The sequence below is a fragment of the Apodemus sylvaticus genome, chromosome 2, assembly GCF_947179515.1.
Source record: "Apodemus sylvaticus chromosome 2, mApoSyl1.1, whole genome shotgun sequence".
Classification (NCBI taxonomy): domain Eukaryota; kingdom Metazoa; phylum Chordata; class Mammalia; order Rodentia; family Muridae; genus Apodemus; species Apodemus sylvaticus.
In genome coordinates this window covers 61,518,672-61,539,622 of record NC_067473.1, presented here as the reverse complement: position 1 = coordinate 61,539,622, position 20,951 = coordinate 61,518,672, and the positions used below count along the sequence as shown (strand labels likewise).

The following is a 20,951-nucleotide window of genomic DNA, read 5'->3' as shown; positions in this document are numbered from 1 at the left end:
CAGGCCTAGACCGAAGGAACACACAGCTGTGTTTGTGCTCCTGTTGATGATTCTCCTACCGTTGTCCTTTGGAGGCAGCTGGACAGAAGTCAAAACAGATGACAAATGTGGATGGGGACCTGGATTGCGAGACGTGGGTGGGAGATTTAGAGGGACCTCATTGCAGATAATGTGACACAATGTGTGAGCATTCATCACTAGATAAGAGCTACTCCTCTCCTGGCCATGATACCCAGATGAGGAGTACCAGTCTGGACTCTGTCTCTCATAATCAAGATATCCAGATGAGGAGTACCAGTCTGGACTGGTTTGCACTAAATTTAACAAGAGACTCCTGGCATGTTATTGGTTTCTAGAGGAAAGGACCCCTATTTCTGACCTCAAGACATTGGCTGGGGCTAGCCAGGCAGGGTGGAGATCCTTGTTCCCTCTTGCTCCAGAGCTGACAGACACAGGGTAGACATGCACCTCCATGATGCTGTCACTAAGATGATTCACTAATTGCCTGCCATCAAGGAAGTGAAGATGGGAGTGAGAGAGTGTCCCAGGGGACCCTTCCTCATCAGCTCAGTCAGCAGGCATATTTGTTCTTAGCACTGTGAGCCAGGTCTGCTGCTCTTGGCTATCACTGATCTCTTGGGATGCAAGCTCTCAGGATGCAGGCCTTCTCAGGAAGGCCCGCCCTTGTCTCACTCCTGAGACATCCTGTTCTTCATCCCCATAGCCACTTTGCCTAAGTGATGCACACCTACCACGCCCCTGTTACAGGAAGGTGTTTGTAACATTTACCACTTGTTTTGTTCTGCCTCTAAGAGGCTGTGGGATGCAGTCTCTCTCCTCCTGCCCTGATTTTTAGGCTCTTAGGAACTTGGTCTTAAAATGCCTCTTAGAGAACTTGTTGTTCTCCTGCTAATCAATATAAGGTTCGGTGAGGTTAAAGTCATGAAAATAATTGAAAGTAGAAAGGGGACTGGAATTCAGCCACCTGACCTTCATCCTGACCTCCACCTACCCCTCCCTGCTGCTGTACTGCCCTCTCCTTCACCCAGCATGGGGCAACTTTACATCTGGCCAAGAAGGCCTCTGTTTTAGAGGACTCAGCTTTCCTCTTCTCTGGTCACACCTTCTCCATGGGCTGAATAGTCAGCAAGACCATAAGAACATGTCTCCCCCAGAGCTCTCACTCTGTGCTGGTTCCCAGGGTCTTAGAATTCTCTGTCCAGATGCTCTTAACCCATTTCCAGGGTCTATGTGGATTTCTACCCCATTTGTTCTCTGACGGTAAACTAGGGGACCAGTGGACCCCTGAGGCCATTGGGGGGTCTTTGTGAAGGTTGTGTGTGTGATTGGAACTGAGGCAGGTGTAGGGGGTGGGTAGGGAGGTGCAGAGGGAGAGGGAGGAGAGGTCGAGGGAGCTCCTTCACAGTATTAGGTCTGAGATTTTATTTGAACTTCCTATAGAAGATCTGAGGCCCTCAAGTCCGAAACAGAGGACTTTGTTTTGTCCAGCATAGCAGGCAGCGTGACCACTGATATCAGTTCTTTTTGCTGCCACATTCCGGAAAAGATCCAGGTGAGCATTGCCCTCACAGTACCTAGGGCTAAGAAGGACATAGGGTGTGAGATTCCTTCCTTCTTTAGCAAGTTGTAAATAAGCCTGCTTTTCTGCCTAGTGGTAGTAATTACTTCCAGTGTTAGGTTGCTTGCTTCATAACCAGCCTGAGAATGGCCCATATAAAAAGGCAGATAGGCCTTCCAGTCCTGGCCTGGCCAGAAAACAGCCCAGCACCTGCTCCCTCTCTGAAGGAGTTGCTTTTCTTGGCTGTAACAAAATATCTGACGAAAACATATTGAGAAAGGAGGTTTTATTTTGGCTCATGGTCTGCAACAGTACATGGAACAGGAAGAAGATGCCATGGGAGCGAGGCAGGTGGCTCTGCTGTCTTCTATGTCTTCCTTTTTCCTTCAGCCTTGGACTGCAGCTCACAGGCTGGTACCACCCACATTCACGATGGACCTTCTCACTTCAGTTAGGCCCCTCTGGGAAGACTTCTCAGCACCCCTAGAGGTGTGTCTCCTAAGTGTCTCCAGGGTCAAGTTGGCATTGAACATTGACTTATATGTCTGATGTCTCTTCAGGACACTGAAGAGGACTGTCCTTCCCTGCTGTGCTGTGAGGTAGAGTCCAGGGTGGAAAGAAAAGGGACACAGGCTTAGCCTGGGTCCAGGTTCAGATGTTGGGGTGACAATCTGGGAGTTCAAGAATTCCAAAGTCACACAGTATAGAGAAAGCCACAGGGGAAGGCATTGACCTTGCCTCATAGGCAGAGTTGGCCCAGTTGCCAGTAGTTCAAAGAAGCCTTGAGACTTATGGGATGTTTATGACCCTTCCCTCAGGCCATGGGAGTTGGGGATAAGTATTTGATCAGCAGCGAGAATCACCCAATTTCACTCTTTAACCTTTCTTTTAGTGAGTCCTCTAAGTCTATTTCTCTTGGCCTTTAAACCCTGTGTAAGAATCCCTAACATGAACTAAATGGTGGTAGCACACACCTTTAATCCCAGTACTCAGGAGGCAGAAGCCAGCCTGGTCTATAGAGTGAGTTCCAGGACAGCCAGGGATGTACAGAGAAACCCTGGCTAGGAAAACAATACAAAACAAAACAAAACAAAACAAAACAGATTTCCTGCCACAGGTCTTTTCAGTTAAATCTACAGGGGTTTGCCCCATCCTGCCTCTCCTGGGCTGTCTGGTAAGGCTACACAGCTATAATAGTTTGCACTTTCTTTGATATTCCTCCGTACACTCTATTGTGTCTTCTGTGTCTGACTTCCTCTCATCTCTTTTGGGCCGGGAACTGGCTGAGCCCACCCTCTGTCATACATATATAGAGGGGCCACTCAGGACAGAGAAATTACTCAAGTTGCATTTCTCTAGACTTTCATCTTGGTTTAATTCACTTTCCATTTCTCCAGTATCTACGCCCTCTGTTGTATGTACTGTGTTTTCTTTTCATATGGAAATATCTCAAACTTCAAAGAGTTGTTGAGAGCTCTATCATAGAGCCCCCAGAGAGATCAGACAGGCATTTTATTGTGCCTTAGTGATGAATTTAAAATCTCATAGACCTGGTAAATATTCTAAAAGTCCCTTTTGTGTGTTCCTAGGGCAGTAGGTAATATTGTAATTCAGAAGTGCTCTCCAGTACTTCTAAAATAAATGTCTTATAATATAGAAATCCCTCAGAAAGAGAGCTAGAGAACTGACTCAGGAGCACTGACTGCTCTTCTAAAGGACAGGTTCAATTCCCAGCACCCACATGATGGCTCACAACTATCTGTAACTCTAGATTCAGGTGAGCCAATGTCCTTTTCTGGCCTTCACAGGCACTGCACATATGTGGGACACAGCATAAATTAAGGCAAAATATCCATATACATAAAGTAAAAATATTTTTTTTAAAAAAATAATGCACTCAGAAAGAAAAAGAGGCAGTAGTATTCCCTACCACCACATCCTCTTCCTTCTGTCTTTCAAAACTCAAAATAATATAAACCATGAATATTAAAGTGTAAGAGCATTAACTGTAGTTGTCAAACTTTAGTGTGTAAGAAATTGAAATAGTTCAGGTTCCTTATGAAAGACCTTGATGGGATTTCTAATTGTCAATGTTGCATACTTCCATCTCCCCACCTGATGGGGTTTGGCCTTTGGAATCCTTCTCTGGACCTCAGACCTTGCCAGACACTTGCTCTGCATGACTGCACAGTGGCGGTATGGGGAGGACAACACTTGGATGACTGCAGGCGGGCTTTGTTCTAAAGGGACTGGGTGCTTATCTGTTCCACTGATTCATTGCTATAGAGTGTGCATCTGTGCACAAGCATCTGTGTGTGCACTCACTTGTTTAGGTACACCGAGACTTTTTCTTTGTAAAATCTCTCCATGTTTTATATTACCTACTATTGTGGAAATTAGTTAAGAGTCTTCGTGCCTGCCCAGGAGCACTCTGGATTTGAGAATAAAAGACACATATGCATCAGTTAATTTTGACATGTCTTCATTAGCTCAGTTGTTGGACATGTTTAAACCTTTCTGCAGCTAACAAACACTCCCCTCCGGTGTACCTGGATTAATACCTTCCAACTCTACATTTTATCTTTGTGGCCCTCTTACCTTCTGTACAGCCTCCATTCCCTATCCCCATCCCCCATTTATACTACATTTTGGCCATCTCTCCCTCCTCTTCCTTCCTGGCATGGTCTGTCCTACTCCTCAGGGTGGACCCCCTCTTCCTCCTTTCTTCTCCTGGGAGCCTGGAAGTCTCACCTTTTTTATCCTGCCCAGCCATTGGCCATTGGCTATTTATCGATCAATCAAAAAACAACTGGGGTCATGGACCTTCATCTTCTGGACACACAGATTCCCAGTTTGGGGGCCAAATTAAGACAAAGCATTAGGGCCAGTTCCCAGCTTCTCACCCTTTTTGTCCAAATTTAAAAACAACAACAACAATAAAACAAAACCCTTCTCTCAGACATAAATTGAGCATAGTCATAACAATTATGTAAATTATAAAGTATACAATTAGCATTTAGTCCATCATATTTGTCAATTAGATAAAGTACTCTACTATCTAGCATTATACTCCCTTCTATCCTTAAAAACAAATCAAATTTTATATATGTCTATCCTTTATTTATCTGGTTGTAGGAGGCAGTCAGCTTCTATTGTCTGTCTGTCTCTGTCTTTCTCTAAACAGCCAGCCTCTTTATTTACAGGGGCTTCCAGCATCTCTGAGATCAAGATCTTTGTATAGTTTTGAACCATGGGAAGAAATCTCCACGTGGCTTAGGCAAAATTTCTAGCCTATTAAGAAGCCAGTTCTAGCTGGGCGGTGGTGGCACACACCTGTAATCCCAGCACTTTGGGAGGAAGAGGCAGGCAGATTTCTGAGTTCGAGGCCAGCCTGGTCTACAGAGTGAGTTCCAGGACAGCCAGGGCTATACAGAGAAACCCTGTCCAAAAAAACAAAATAAACCAAATCCAAAAAACAAACAAACAAACAAACAAACAAACAAAAAGAAGCCAGTTCTCTCCAAATCTTAATTTACTATCATGGTGTATGTGTATTTTATCTGAGAATCTCTTAATAATTTTTAAAAGTGAGTTCTTGCCCCATGTTGGGAGCCACCTGTAGTGACAAATTAGTTAACCCACTGTGCTCCTGGCAGGTCGCATGTGTGCTGCACCCACTCATTGAGCTGTCTGGATCTGAGAATGAAAGACATACACACAACACACAAAATACACACAAAATACACACACACACACACACACACACACACACACACACACACACACACACACACACACACTCTCCAGTTAATTTTGATATGCCTTGGCTAACTCAGGACTGGGCACTTCTTAGCCTCCCCACAGCTAGCCCTCTGGCACTCCTGGCTTAGCACCTTCTAATTTTGTTTTATCTTTGTTGCCCTGTTACCTTCTGGACAGCTCCCCCCCCCCAAGGGCCATTTTCTCCTTCAACTTACATTTTGGATGATTTTTCTTCTGAGGTCCTAAACCCAATCCTTCTAACTCTGAATCATGATGAATCTGCTTCCTTCTTTCTCTCCTATCTGTCTCAAGCCCAAGAATCCTTCGAGTCCTGCTCCTGTCTGCCCTGCCCAGCCACTGTCTGCTGGCCTCTTTATTTATCAATCAGAACTAACTGGAGACAGGGTCCCTCAATGTCTTCCATGTAGACACTCATATAAGCAGTTTTAGGGATCAAAATTAGCATTATAACACAAGCAGCATTAGGCCAAGCCCACTTCACCTACATCAGGCATAACACATAAACATAAGCATATATGTATATATACTATAGCTAACTAATATGTATATCTTTACTGTTATTCTGTGTATGTCTTAAATGTGTCTGTTACTGTTAGTTACTGTCAGTTGTTCCCTGATACTATTTTTTCTGTTTGATTTCATTGTATTGAAATGATATAATAGCCCTAACCCAACTGATTTCATGTCTCATGTCTTCAAAGAGTCCATGACTTAGCATCTGGAAAGTATCTCTCTCTCTAGGTATTCATAAGGATGTAAAAAAAGAAAAAAAAGGTTTCATCATTTTCTGAAGGAGGCTGATTCACCTAGAGAGTTGCTCACACATGTACACACACAACCCATTGAATTCATTTTCTAGTAAGGTAGACTATGAGATCTAATGGGAGGTGTGTATACAGGCAGGGAATGGGGTAAGTCTCCCACCCCATCACTGAGATCTATCATTGTCTTCCTTTTTTTGATTTCTGACTCAAATGAGAAATGAATTTCTTGACTATTCAAAGGCTTATCTATACTAGCTGTATATCTTTCTCACTTTCTATTGCTCCCTTTCTATCTTTGAAATGAAGGGTATAGAAAAAACAAAATTAAGCCAAATACAAAGATAACATACCTGGCCGTTGATGTATTTTCCAGTTCCTGCAAGATTGTGTCTTGTACTCTTAAAGCTTTTGAATGCTCTTCCCAGGTTTTTATTTGTTTGTTTCTTATGTGCTGTGTGGGATGTAGGGTGATGTTTTATTTGTGCCAAGGCTGTAGTTCCCCTTGACTGCTCTTTTGTCAGGATATATATGAAGATAAGCCACTACGTTTATTTTTACATTTCACCTTAGGACAAGGAGCTACATTTTCAATCAAGCTGGACACTCCAATTTAACAAGTTGTGAAAAATCTTTTGGTCCAGATAAAAATGTATGTTAAGAGTGTTTCTCCCTCTAAAGGGAGACCTTGATCCCAGAAGCCCAAGAATTCATTAAGCCATAATTGATCTTGCTCACTGAAGATTCAAAATAAAATAGCAGTGGGCAGTGTGTATGGAGTTTTGGAGGCACCACTGGGCTGTTGATAGATGTTTCTGTAGCTCTAGTATTTCTGTTTACTTGATAGTTTTCCTTACATCAAGTCCTGCAGGCTATTTGACTGGCCGTTGTCATCCACGTTTTCAGAGTTGCACTTGGTGATAGCTGTCCTTGTGGCATTACAGAGTGTCCCGCATCACCTCAGCATATCCTCAGAGTATCCATTCTGAGGCCTTCCCGAGAAAGAAGCTCTCTTCATCCACCAGCCATTGAAGAAACAGCAGTGCCTTTCAGAGATGTGTTTGCTTTAGCAAACCAGATTCCCCAGGCAGAGTGATTCTTCCATGATCCTGTTAGCTGATGTGGTTAAGGAAGCTAGCTTTGCTTAGCTGCTGAAGCACACAACTTAAGTAACTCGATTAGAGGCACAGAGTCGTCATGGTGAGGTCTAAACTCAGGCTCCTCCGTATTCACACCAGTCTTCTTATCCTGCCATTCACGCACCTGCTAAGCATCACTAAAGCAATCCATCTACTTGGCATCTGAGAGAACAGGTCTCATCTTTTCCATTTATCTAAATAAATCCTGGGTTTGACTTCCTGACACCTCACATCGTGCAGGGCTCATCTGAGCCTTTCTATCTATCATTTGCATTTTTTTCAATACACCCATAGACATTCCACAAGGGGTTTATTTTCTGGCATTATTTATGAGTGTTTTAAAGTTAGCATAAAATGTAATGGGTTTCATGGTGGCATTTCCATACATAGCTCATTGTACTTGCTTCTTATTTGTTCTCTTCAACCAGTCTTCTCTGTCCCTCTTCTGCTTTCCAGTCACCTGTATTCATTACCCTCTCTCCCCTCTCATGGTCCCTTTTCTACTTTCATCATACACACACACATGCACATGTACATATACACATACATACATGCATATACATATATACACTCACACATATACATATCCATGTGCAGATATACATTTACATATATACACATTCATATATGCATATACATATGTACATATACACATAGGTACAAAATACACATGCATAAATGTACATACACATATTTACCCATATACATAAGTACACATATGCACACACATATATACACACACGCATATATACATATATATACATGTATCCACACAGACATACATGCACATATACCCATATGCGTGCACAGAAGTACACACATGATGCATACACATATACAAACAGGTACACATGTACACACAAGTATATATACACACAAATATACATGTGTACCAATATGTATCTACATACACATATACACATATCATACATGTATACACATATATATGTACACACAAGTACATGTGAGCATATGATCACACACATGTATTCACACACACACACATTTATCCCTGTGCATATATTTGTGTCATTACTACTGAGCATTAGCAGGTACAAACCTCACTGCTACTGAACTAGCTGTTACCATGACCCTGTATTTTCACCTGGGTTCTGGCACATTTCTCCCTTCTGTGGTTATTTGTAATAGTGACATTTTGTGTCTAACAGTGCATCACTTCACAGGGTTGTTGTCTATATCACATTAATGTGACTGGATATTAATTTAAAAGTATTTTACTGTGACTTTTATTAGAATAAGGGACTGTGTTGTACATATTAGAAGGTATGCAAACTGTAGAGTTGGGTGGTTTGGGCTGACACCTTGGCCCAAGAGTTCACTAGTTATGGTCTCTGAGGCAAGTACTCGTTACTGCTGTACATTCAGTTCCTAGAACTCACTCCCTGTTCATTTTTTTGGGGTGGCAAATGACTTTTTTGTAGGATTCTACATGTATCCCCCAGACTATGTTGAGTCACAGGAACCTATGCAAATGCTTGTGGTGGGTGAGTTAGTCTGCTTTTTCCTGTCAGGATGCTTCAGGGTTGCAGACTGATTGCTTGTTCACACACACACACACACACACACACACACACCTGCACACCATCATTTCATTCCTCCATCACCAACTCCGGCAGGAAAAGCAGCAGCGAACTGCAAGTCATCAATCTCTTGCCTTCTGCCAGAATTCCAAACTAAAAGCATGTATCTGAAACTACAGTGTTTGCTCATCTTAAGGGGCTGGATTATAAGCTGTTAGAGATCAGGACCCCTTAAATGACCATTTCACTTCAGCTGGCCCAGTGTGTGATCATCTTTGAGTCTGTAAAGAATAAGCTGACAGATGCCAAGTGAAGACACTTCAGTCAGTGAGCTTCCCGGCTCCCTCCAGCCAGGCTTCAGCAATTCCCCTACCTTAGAGCATTAGGTGGCTGTGACTGGGAGGGTCACCTCGGAGGGGAGGGGAGGTCTGGCTTGGAACTTGTTGCGCTCATTCTACCCAGGGGCTTTAGGGATATCTTCCTTGCTAAAAGTCCCTTTTCAGGGGTGGGAGGGACCTGGGAGAATGTTTGTTTGTCTTTGGAAAGCAGATGCTAATCCCAATAGTCTCAACTAGATATTGGAAGGGAGGAGTGTTTTCTGTTGTCCTGGGGAATCTGTTTTCTCAGCAGTCCACGAGAAGCTGGGCAAGGACCGTGGGTGGGCAGAGAGGAGCTGTAGAGTGTTTGATGATAAACAGGCCAGAAAAAAAATACCCAGGATGATTTTGCTTCCAAAACACCAGAGAACGTTGCAGCAAAGGAGATGGCACTGGACAGCTTGGGAAAGGTCCCTCTAGCTGAAGGCTGAGTAGAGAGAAGATGGCCACCCCTGTGTAGATCACAGCTGAGCTCGCATCCTGGCACAAGATGTTCAAGGCAGAGTTGGGGCACACAGTGAAAGCCTCAGCCAACACTGGCAGCAGTGAGATCCCTGCTGTAGTTTATCAAACCTTAGGATTGATGCTTTGGAAGAAGTGGTCCCGCCTATGGGCTTGCTTGTATATATCTCCTAGGACTTGAGGGAGAACCTGGTTGGCATAACAGATGACAGTCTGTCCAGCACATGCTGTGGCTGGCGGAAGCACAAGTCTGCTCAGCCAGCAGCGAGGCAATAAATCACTCAGCATTTGGTGCTGCGGTGGGGTTTGTATTGGTGGGTAGTGCGTGCAGAGGTGTTCTGAGGAAGTTCAGGCAGGAGAGTAAATTCAATGATAGAAGAAAGTTCTCCAGCACAGGAAGTCTTGGCTTTGAACTTTTAAAATGAAATTTAAAATAATCGTGCTATCAGCATTTCTTCGCCTTGAGCAACATACCGTGTGCTTTAAGCAAATCCTGCTTGGATAAATAAGCACAGGTTATGTCTAACCCCATCTGGTCATGCTTTTATATAACCAAAATGAAAAGTATGATTAAGTACAACAGTCTTCCATAGTGAATATCATTTCACTATCCTAAGAGTATTCCACAAGATCAAAAACACAGAGTAGATAGGTAGGACCACAGGGAGATTCATTCATTCATTCATTCATTCATTCATTTTTAGTTTAGAAAGCTTCTAGCATGTGTGCTGAGTAGTATTCAAATCCTTTCAACAATTTCACCACCACTTACATTGTAGAAAGGAAAGCCATCTTAAAGCCACCCTGCCCTTGCTTAAACTAAGAGAGCTCTTGTCTTTGATACTGGCCAGGACAGAATTACGAACCTCAGAAAAGCATACATGTGTTTTTATCATTTGAAAGACATGTTACAGATAGGCTGTAATGGGAAGCAAGCCAGAATCCTTGCCTGGCTTTCAAATATTCCTAGTGGTATGCGTTTTTTCTGAAAAATCTTAGATACTCAGACCATATTTTCTCATAAAACCTTTGCATTTTGTCATGGCCTTGAACAGATCCGATAAGGATGGGGCGGGGCTGCCGTGCTTTATGCTGGTCACACCAAATCCCCAGGAGACACTCTAATCCAGGAGGATGTGCTGCCACATTCACATCGCTGCTATGTCTTGCCATTCTTGGTTTAGGATTTGCAGAGAAGCTCACAGACAACATCTTGATGTTACACAGAGCATATACTGCTGTTCTCATCTGTTGAGCATTCACGGGTGTCCGAGTTGGGGAATAAAATCCCCCTTTCCCTCTCTCCCTCTTTCCTTCTCCCTCCCTTCCTGTGCAGAGTGCTTACTGATGGACTGGCCATTCTCATTGATTTTCACCTCCGGCCCCTCCTGCAGTTGTCTCTGCCTGGCCTTTGTTTTTCTCCTGCTCTTGTTTTTGTTTTTATAGATCAGTGTCTCTCATCCCATCCTGGTGAAATGAGCCTCCTTGTAATTACCACTGCCCCAGTCCTTTCAGACTGCTGTAACACAATACCATAAAAGGACTGGCTTGGAAACAACAGAAATTCATTTCTTACTGTTCTGGAGGCTGAGGCAGCCAAGATCAAGGTGCTGGCAGATTCGGTGTCTGGTAAAGGCTGCCTTTTGGTGCATAGAAAGAAGGTAGCTCCTAGCTGGGTTCTCATGTAGTAGAGTTGAAGAACTGTATTTTTATTCCCTTATATGGGCACTCATCCTGTTTTTAAAACTCCATTCTCAAGGCTGCTGACCCCACAACCCTTGCCCAGTACCATTATATTGCAACTTCATTCTGAGCATAGAGGGGACACTGCAACTTCATTCTGAGCATAGAGGGGACACAGAAATGTCAGCGTTTCCTAGCCATCCAACCAGGGTGTCCTTTTTCTCTGCTCTTCAGCTGATAGACAAGTTTCTGCGTGTCAGGGTTTATTTGGGGGGGGGGGGGGCTCCTCTCTTGCCCAGGATGGCTGCAAGCTGCAAGGCTGATTCGGAAGCTCCAGGGGGTTCTGCGATGCTGCCGCCAGCAGGTGTAGACCTCAGGGACAGCCTCGCAGGTGTAGTTCTCCTCCCCTTAAGAGACAGCGCTTCCAGACCCTGCCTGGCCACAGGTGTGGAGCCGCCATGATTTTGCATCTCCGTCTCACATGCCCCTTCCTGGCTTCTGTCTATCACCTTGACAGGACCCTCCTTCAGCAACTCCAGAAGCTTCAGACTTTGGTGATGGGGAAGGTCTCTCGAACCTGCAAGCTAGCTGGCACACAGACTGGCACCTGCCTCATGGTGAGTGTCCCAAAGGAACTGCCTCTGGCAGGCCCCCAATTTCCAGACTCCCCTACCTTGAAAATGCTAAAAATGAGTGAAGCCAGAGAGACCCTACATCCTGTTCCAAGGCTTCCTCTCGGCATATCATTTCAAGGACATGACCCCTGACAGACTGGTGTTCTTTCTTGCCCCGTGCTCCCAGGTGGTTTGCTCCCAAAGGTCTGCTCCCCACAGCCTGGGGTCTATAGCTCCCACGTTCTCTCCTCACCTCCAGGTTGTTGTGCTTTGCTTTGCTGTTGCATTTGGCAGCTTCTTTCAAGGCTACGGGCCTTATCCTTCTGCCACCAAGATGGCTCTGCCCAGCCAGCATCCTCTGTCGGAGCCATACACAGCCTCCGTGGGTAAGTCACCACCTTGTTTTGTTTGCCTGAAGTTGGCTTTTCAAGCTCTCTGCAAAGAATCTCATCCAATGTGCAGAAGTGGGGTACCTCTGTTTGCAGGTGGGGTGTACTGGGAGTGCCCACTGGACTCCCTCTGTAGCACCAGGAGTTCTCAAGAATGCCACAGAGAGTTGTTAGAAGTGCCTACTACTCCACACTCGTTCTCTGATAAGCTCTGACACCCGCTTTTGAGTTCTGATTTGGAATGGAGGGGTGATGTGGATCTTGGAAGACCAGAGAATGAGGAGAACATTTCAGAGTCTCTGACTCCCTGAGTGGAATTATATGGTGTTACATTAAGAGTTTGCAACAAAATTAAAGAACTTGTCTGTCTTACGCTCAAGACTTCGGATGCTCAGATGTTCACTAGACAGCATGCACTGTTCTCACCTTGACCAATGATAATCCTTTGAGTATTTAGAAAACAGAGGGGAACGAGGAAGGAATATACATTAGGGGTCACAGCTCTGTAAGTAACAACACACACTGAGTTAGGAGGCACTGGATTTGAGAAAGGGGCAATTTCGCCATTCCCAAAATGTCTGTGGATTTCAGCAGTTAGGCTGGCATATCCAGCCTAGACAGGTAATAAAATGACATTCCTATCAAATAATTTCAGTAGAATTTTGGGGGACTTTCTGTCCCTAAGGGAAATAGCTTTAAATTTTGCTAAGGGGATCACAGTTTCTATATCCAGGAAAATGGCTACAGAGTCATCTATGTGACTCTCCCGTAATGCAGCAATGGTTGTCTCCCTCTGACTTGCTGGATTGGTTTTGTGCTGTCTCTGCAGATTCTAAGACCTGCTCTCTGGGGATGCCTCCTCATTCAGCTGGGTTTTAACAGCTCCAAGTACCTGACCCTCACTTCCCTTGATTGTTTTCCCAGGGACAGTTATGGGTAGTCGTGAGAGGAGTTTTACTTTAAGGCAGTGTGGGTGGAAGTTGGCTTTGTGTTTATTTGCATTTATGCTCTTCCAGCCTGTAGAATTGGTATAATTTTTGATGTATAAGCTCTGAAACCTGAAGCCATTGCAGAAAGCCAACCCCTGCTGGTACTCCACCCCGGGAGTTGAGAGTGTGCCGATTGTCATCTGCCACTGGCCCTGGGCATTTGGAGTCAAGGGCATGTGTGGGCCTTGCGGTATTTTGCTAATATCTGTTGCTCTGTTCTTTCTTCAGTGAGATCCAGGAACCTGCTAATCTATGAGGAACATTCTCCCCTGGAAGAGTCGTCCAGCCCAGCCTCAGCTGCGGAGCTTGGGGGCTGGGACAGGGGCTCCTCTCTGCTTAGGTCATCGTCCGGGCTTGAGGCCCTGCCTGAGGTGGATCTTCCCCATTTCATTCTCGCCAATGAGACGAGCTTGGAGAAGTCAGTACTGTTGGAGCTTCAGCAGCACCTGTGAGTCCTGTAGGTACAGACCTGGTGCTTGATGATGGGCCATGGATCAGCCCAGCAGGAGACATGCTCCCAGAGGCCCTCCTGGGACACACCTTAAGCACCAGCACAGGGAAGGGTCTGGAGTTGGCTGTGAGCAAGGAACAGGTCTAGGATGAGCTAATCTAGTCCTCATATCATCAGCCCAGAGCTGGCAGTGATGGCCCCAGAGCAGGAGGGGTGTGAGTCCCCTTAGCCACTATCTCCGTTTTTCTCTCACAGTCACAAACCGGCCATATGTGGTAGCACATACCTTTAATGCTAGCACTTGGCAGGAGGGGCAAGGAAAACCAGAAATTCAAGGCCAGCCTCAGCTTCATAATGAGTTTATGGTTAGTTAGCTATATGAGATCCTGACTCCAAAACACACCAGTGACATAAAGAGCTTGTTCTGTAAATGCACTTCAATCCAATTCTATAGTTTCCTTCTAACTAGAGAGTAAAGCACTGCTATGCTGGTATCAATGTAAGTGATGATGCATTATGTTAGTGCACACGAGTTAGCTGTAACTGCAGATGAGATGCCCTTTGTTTGAAATGCTCGGAACCAGAGGTGTCTGGAATAGTTTCCAGGTGTTAGAATATTTGCACATACATAATGAGACCCAAGTCTAAACATGTGATTTATCTGTTAGGTAGCAACGTTTTAGTTCTTAGAGCAGCTCAGAGTTTAAGTCTGAGGATTAGGGCTGCTCAGCCTGTATACATTTATAAGTTTATATCAAGGGACAGTGTTGGTGAAACACTGTAAATTTTTTTCCACATTGAAAATCATTCATATTTAGCTCTAATTCTGCATAAGTTGTTCCTCTCCAATAGCTGATGGGGAGGAGAGGGGAGGGATCCTCTCTAAGACATAATGGCTGATGCAATCTTAAGGTACTGATGTTGTAGGGGACACTTGGGGGGGGTGCTAATCAGCAGAGGAAGCACACGTGCTCCCTCTGGGTAATGTATGGGGAAGCTGGTGCTCCGAGGTGGCTCAGAAATGACGCAGCTCCAGGGGGAGGAGTGACGACCTCCTGTCACTTCTCTCCCAACTCTAAGCAACAGAATTCATAATCATATGTGCTTTTATATGTATACATGACACACACATACGTAACACTAGTACTAACCATGCCTCTATGTGTTATCAAAACAAGTCTTGTAAGTATCCCATGATGAATAGCCTTGATTTTATTCCCACTATGGGGAGAACCTGGAGCCAGTGCCGGCAGCCCTGGGAGACTGAGCTGCTGGATGGCACGGCTCACAGCACAGTCTGCTTTTCCAGCTCAGGGTCTGGGAGCCTGTTCTGATCCCTCTGTTTACAGCTATGTCTCCTAAGTAATGAAGCATCCCCAACTCGCATCATAACGCTGGGAGCTTAATGAGCTAATGTACAAGTCATCTTGCATTTATTTTATAGCACATAATCTGTGTTACTTTAAGTTGATTCATTTAAAAAAATGTCATTGTCTGGATTCTTAATTCTAGAGCATATGTCCGCCCTTACTCTCCTTTCCCCTCCCCGTGACTTAAGGCACTGAGGTCATTATTATACAAGTGACAGCCATTGAAAGCAATTTAAAACAAGTCAGCATCAAACCACCATGGATCTCTTCTGTACTGAGATAAGGTGGGAACGTGGGGATGACTAGTAGGAGATGCAGGGAGTGAAGAATGACCACCAGGCGTTTAAAAGACTCTGCAAGGGTCAGCATGCAGGGCTACAATTGAATCATGCTCTGGCGTCTGAGAATTTGAGCAAAATCTGGTGGCTAATACTTTTCCTCTCCATTTGATGCCTTCACAGGGTCAGCAGCAAACTGGAAGGGAATGAAACACTCAAGGTTGTAGAACTGGAGAGGAGGGTGAACGCCACCTTCTAAGGAAATCGTCACCGTCCTCTTCTCCTAACTCCATCTGAGCACCCTCAGCCTACCCTGATCTTAAGTTCCTCTTCACCACTGGATCTCGAGGAGGATGTGGACTAGCATTACAGCTTGAGACGGGAGGCCAGCCCAGGGGTTTCTGCTTGCCTGTCCCCGTGGCTCTCCACACAAGGGAGCTAGCGCCTCTCCATCCCTTTCTCTTACTGCCATTGGGAATTGTTTTAGGGGTGAGATGGGAGTGGAACGAGCAGGCTTGTATCCACCAATAGTGCCAAGAAGACACTGCCTGATTCTTCCCCGTGAGGAGTAACTCCTCTGAAGAAGATGTGACTCACGGTCAGTTGAGACCCTACACATATGCCACAAACACGCCAGGGAGTGGCAAAGCACTGACTCCGGGGTTCCCTTGCTCACTAGGACTGCAGTGTGACCCCGCACTGGGGGGACCAAAGCATCATTCCAGGCTTCTCTCCACCCTGACCCCGCCCCTCAGAGTCCTTATTGGATGCCTGCACAGGCAGACGGGGCGCCCACCATATTTTCAGGCCGCAAGTGCAATTCCTGAAGGCATCAGGCTCTTCTCTTCTAAGCTATCTTGCCCCTTGTGTTGCTTGTAGGATACCCGCACCCACTCATACACAGCCTGCATCCCCACAGGACAGTAGCTCTGTCTCCCTGGCCTCCCCTCCATTTGTAAATAGTATTTATTAGCTTGCTGAAGCTCCCAGCTGACCACAGTAAAATGATTTCCCCTTCCAACCAGCAAAGTCTTTTGTTGGCCTTTGGAACCGGAGAGTCCCCAGGATCGGGGGACCCCAGTCTTTGTAGTCGATGCCTTGTTTCCTCCTTTTCTTTTTAAAATTGGGGACCTATAAAATACTAGCTGTTGAGGAATCCCCTTAGGCATGCGTGTCTTGTTGGCTGAATACCTGGGAATGGTGGGAACGGTCTTGTTCAGTTGTTGTGTATGGCTTTCTCTCTGTTCCTGTCACACGGAGGGAAAGCCCTGTCCCAGACACTGAGCGTTGCTGACAGCCATGCTGGCTTGTCCTGCACACCTGCCTGCCGCCTCCCACACCTCCCTCCTTCCCTTCTGCCCTCCACCCACCTGCCTTAACTAATCGGGCTGGAGTTGGTAAGCTTTGTACATCCACAGCGGTGCCTTTTGCAGTCAGGTCCGGATGCTTTGCAGCTTACCCAAAGAGACATAGCTAAACTCTAAAAACTTTTTTTTTTTAAGATTAAAAAGTAAAAATTGTAGTTTAAAAAAATCCTTTCCTCTTTCATACAAATAAGAGACGGAAATTGCTCTTTTATTGTATAAGATAGAAGATCTGTTTAAAGTGGTTCCCCACCCCACCTCCACCCCCAGCTTGTAAAAGATTTTATGTAAGAAATGTGCTTACACTTTTTATTTTATTTTTAGCAGCAGCTAAAAGGCCTGTAGTTTTGGCCTGCCTCTCTCTCTCTCTCTCTCTCTCTCTCTCTCTCTCTCTCTCTCTCTCTCTCTCTCTGTCATCACCATCTTTGAGATCATTAGAGCCTGTATAAAGGGGATTACGGCCCTGCATTCTATGTCACATACAGATTTGGGTGTCATTAGTATTTGCTGTCATGCCCCGTGAGCAGCTCCTTACTTGGTCTGCTCAGGGCATCATAGGGAATGTTCCTCCCCCCCCCCTTCCTCCCCGCCTCTGTGGTGGGTTCCCAGCTGGCAGATGGCCAAGCTCACCTTGTAGTGGGTGAGACCTGCCTCAGGGCCACTGTGATCTTGGCAGCGCTCCTGCCTAAGAGGCTGTCACCCTCCCTTATCGGGTGGTGTATAGCCTGGGCTATGCCAAGAGGGTGGCTAAGTGATCTGCTTCTTTCTCGCCCTCTCTCTCTCTCTTGTCTTCTCTCTTCCCTTGATCTGCCTGGGCCTGTCCCGTTCTTCTCTTTACAGTACAGATATTTATACATCATAAACTTAAAAAAAAATGCCTGAAAGAGCATGAGCAGGAAAAATCCCAGGGTCCAGCAGCGTTCGCATGACGAGAGAGGAAGGCTTTGCCACAAAGAGCAGAAATGGGGATGTAGACCGACTGTGCATTTGCTGAGCTCACCCTTGGATGTTGACGCCCCCGGAGAGCCGGCTGGGGACCCTTTTTATGCAGGAGGAGGAGGAAGATGTCCACTCACATCCTCAGTCCTCTGAGGACTTTATTTTCTTCTCTACCTACTCTTTTGGGTGTCACTGTCTCCAGCCAGCAGGGCCCTTTGTCTCTGGGAAATTAGCTTTCCAGAATAGAATCTGTAACAAGAGATGCGGGACATACGCCAGAGAACTCAAACAGGCCTTTAAAGGAGCTCTCGGCAACCACACTGCTACTCTATGAGAAGAACCTCTGCCCTTTACTGCTGGCTCACTAGGGAAGGGGACCAAGCCAGTGACCCCCTGGAATGCTCAGTAGGGTCAAGGGACCCAGCAGAAATGAGACAAGAAGTGAGACAAGATGGGTGAGGAGCAATTAGTGGATATGGGCAGTTTTTGATCAGAGTTTAAGGCTAGGATATTGGTTTTTCCCACCGACTGGGATGTCCTGCAGACCGACCGACCAGTCAGTACTTTATGGTTAGGTCTGAAGGTTTTAAATAATGGTCAACCCAACACTTGAACTGAAATATTGAGTTTTTTTTTTTTTTTGAAAAAGACTGCTAGATGGAGAGAGAAGCTAGAACAAATTCCGCTGGTTATATTTTCTACCTTATAAACAGGTCTGCCCTCCACCCCCTCTTTAAAATACACACTTTTTAAAATCACTTAGTGATGGAGATGTCTCGCAAAGACTTAGAGAACAAGGCCTTTATCCCTAGATGAGACCTGAGGAACCCAGTCGCCTCCCCTCCCCCCTGGATCTTCTTACAGTTCCTGATGGATAGACAGACTTCACACTGGGAAGTAGGTCCTGTAAATGGAGAAGCCATCGCCAGCCCTGAGGAAGAGCCTCTGAAGTGTCAGGACTCTGCAGTGGAGCTCATGCAAAGAGTGTTCTATAAAAATCTGACAGCTGAACTCAATTGCTCTTTCCTGGCAGAAGGTGGGGGTGGGATCCATCATCAGTGCAGGCAAAATTAGATAACCGTTTGGTTCATAGACATCATTCTGTACCTTGGGAAAACAGTTGGGGCTGCGTTTTTCACAAACTTTACACACCAGGTTAATAGAGACCCCCTCTTCAGCACCAGTTCCTCTTGGATGCCCCCAAAGTCCCCGCAACTGTCATTCACATACAACAGGGATATCAGACCTCTTCCTCTTGGTGCTGGTACAGACTCCGTGTCCATCCTTTTTAACCACGTGTCTTGTTAAAATTCTTTGTAGCACTTCATGTCCCCTCATGTCCCATGTGCTTCAGACCCAGAAAAGGCAAAACAGAATTAGAAGTGCCTCCGAGCAGGCTCCCATGCCGCCATGGAGAGATGGAGACATCTTGTCCCCACCTGAGGAGTGGGCATCTGTCTGATCCTTGCCAACATGGAGGGGCAGAAATAGGAGAGAAAGCTTTTAGTTGCTAATTTGTTTCCGCTGAGCCAAGTGTTTGAGAAACATGGAGGAGAACTTGGCATTCCCGCCACAGCCTGGCAGGACCTGTGGAGCCGTTGACGGTGGGGGTCTTAGCGAGAAGCACTTCATTAGAACACTTGCTGCACAGGCCGTGAGAGCCTGACAGGATAAGGTCTGCTTCCACCCCACAAAGGCAGTCACAGGAGAGAGTGGAGAGAGCAGTAAGGTGGTGGCTGGAGGGAGCCAGACACAGATTCTGGTTCATTCATTCATTCATCCACTCCTTAGACGTGCAGTTTTACTAAGGAAGAACAGGTTTCCTGAGACCTAGGAAATGCTGGAGAATAAGAGGGACTTAGAAAACCAGTTTTAGTAGCCATTCAAAGGACCCAAGTACCAAGTGCTAGCCAAGTGCTAGCTCGCTCTCTCTCTCTCTCTCTCTCTCTCTCTCTCTCTCTTTCTTTCTCTCTCTCCTTCTCTCCCTGTCTCCCTCCTAAATACTTACTCATGCCTCTGATGTGCCTTGTATCTGAATCCAGGGTGGCAGAAATCCCCTGTCCCTGGAGGTGTCATATATTTACTATCTAGTATTAGGTTGAAGTTGGGGGTGGGTGCTTTCTCCATAGACACAGAGATGGTTCCCTTAAAGTGAACCACTATTAGATTTGCCCATCAGGGGAAAAGAAATGGGGTTATATCCATTAGGAAAATCCCATTTTGTAGATAGAGGTGCAATCACATAAAAATGTGGCCAGGCAGGATTAAAGGTATTCTAAATCCTTACCACAGGGCCTTTTCTGGAAGCAAAGGCACTAGCCCATTTGAAAATTAATATTCTGTGCCTCTGGGCCAAGAGGTCAGCCTTCTGCACTAGGAGAAAAAACAGTAACTGCTGTTTGTTACAGCATGTAATTCAGGACTGCCATGCTTTCTCTCGGCTTCTAAAAGGAAGGAAATCTTTCCTGGGTATTTTTCTGAGATGTTGAGTATTGTGTAAGTAAGCTTTGAGCCTTTGAACCTGATTGAAATGCAAAGCAAGAGTGACTCATTGCCAGGAGAAGTAAATGCCACGGAAGGTAAGCTAGTTTCTGGCGTCCTGAGGACACACAGATTGTCTCTGGCTCTCTGGGCAGAAACAGATCTACCCACTGCAGTGGCCTGACCAGCGCTCTGCTGTAGCAGAGCCTCTCTCTGAAGAGCACTCCGCATGTCTGTCTCATCCCGTCCTCAAGAGCGTGCCTCACAGGCTTCGTGACTGGCTGAAGGGAACCCAGGTTCAGGCTGCTTTTCTCTGTTTCTGTCTTGGGACTTTTGTGCGTTCGTGGATGCCCAGATGAAGCCCATGGTGTGTCTGTGGGAACACCAACCCTCGTGCACCCCGTGGGTGACCGACCCTCTCTACACAGTGCAGAGCAGAGCCCGGGAGGTGCCACCGGCCTCAGTGAATGTCCCTTGCCTAGGCTGGCGATTGATTTTGCTCTCTTCTGAAAGATTCTAGATAAGTCAGCGTTGTTTAAATCCAAGTGCATTGCAAGTCTGTGACCTGATGTGTTGCACTGTCTCATGGCTTCTTATTCTACATCATAGCTAATTAAATACCAAAAAATAAAATAAAAAATAAAGCTTTGTAGTATACTTGTACTTAGTTTGGGGGAAAAATGAAATTGTAATGCATTTGTATTTCCATTTCCTGCAAATAAATATTTTTCTTAGTCAAATGTTGCCCAGT

At 45.6% G+C, this 20,951-nt stretch overlaps 1 protein-coding gene across 3 annotated transcripts in view; it reads left to right on the top strand.

The window, feature by feature from the left end:
* Creb3l2 (cAMP responsive element binding protein 3 like 2) overlaps nucleotides 1-19,672 on the top strand; it is a 116,196-nt gene extending 96,524 nt beyond the window's left edge. For 2 of the 3 annotated variants that reach the window (XM_052173452.1, XM_052173451.1), the window contains exons 9-12: nucleotides 11,843-11,942; nucleotides 12,199-12,325; nucleotides 13,546-13,765; nucleotides 15,600-19,672. In XM_052173452.1, coding sequence (XP_052029412.1) covers nucleotides 11,843-11,942; nucleotides 12,199-12,325; nucleotides 13,546-13,765; nucleotides 15,600-15,675 — 523 coding nt within the window. In that variant the 3' untranslated portion in view covers nucleotides 15,676-19,672. Of the gene's footprint in view, nucleotides 1-11,842; nucleotides 11,943-12,198; nucleotides 12,326-13,545; nucleotides 13,775-15,599 lie in introns of all 3 variants that reach the window. The other variant, XM_052173454.1, reaches the window with a different exon arrangement.
* The last annotated feature ends 1,279 nt before the right edge of the window (nucleotides 19,673-20,951 follow it).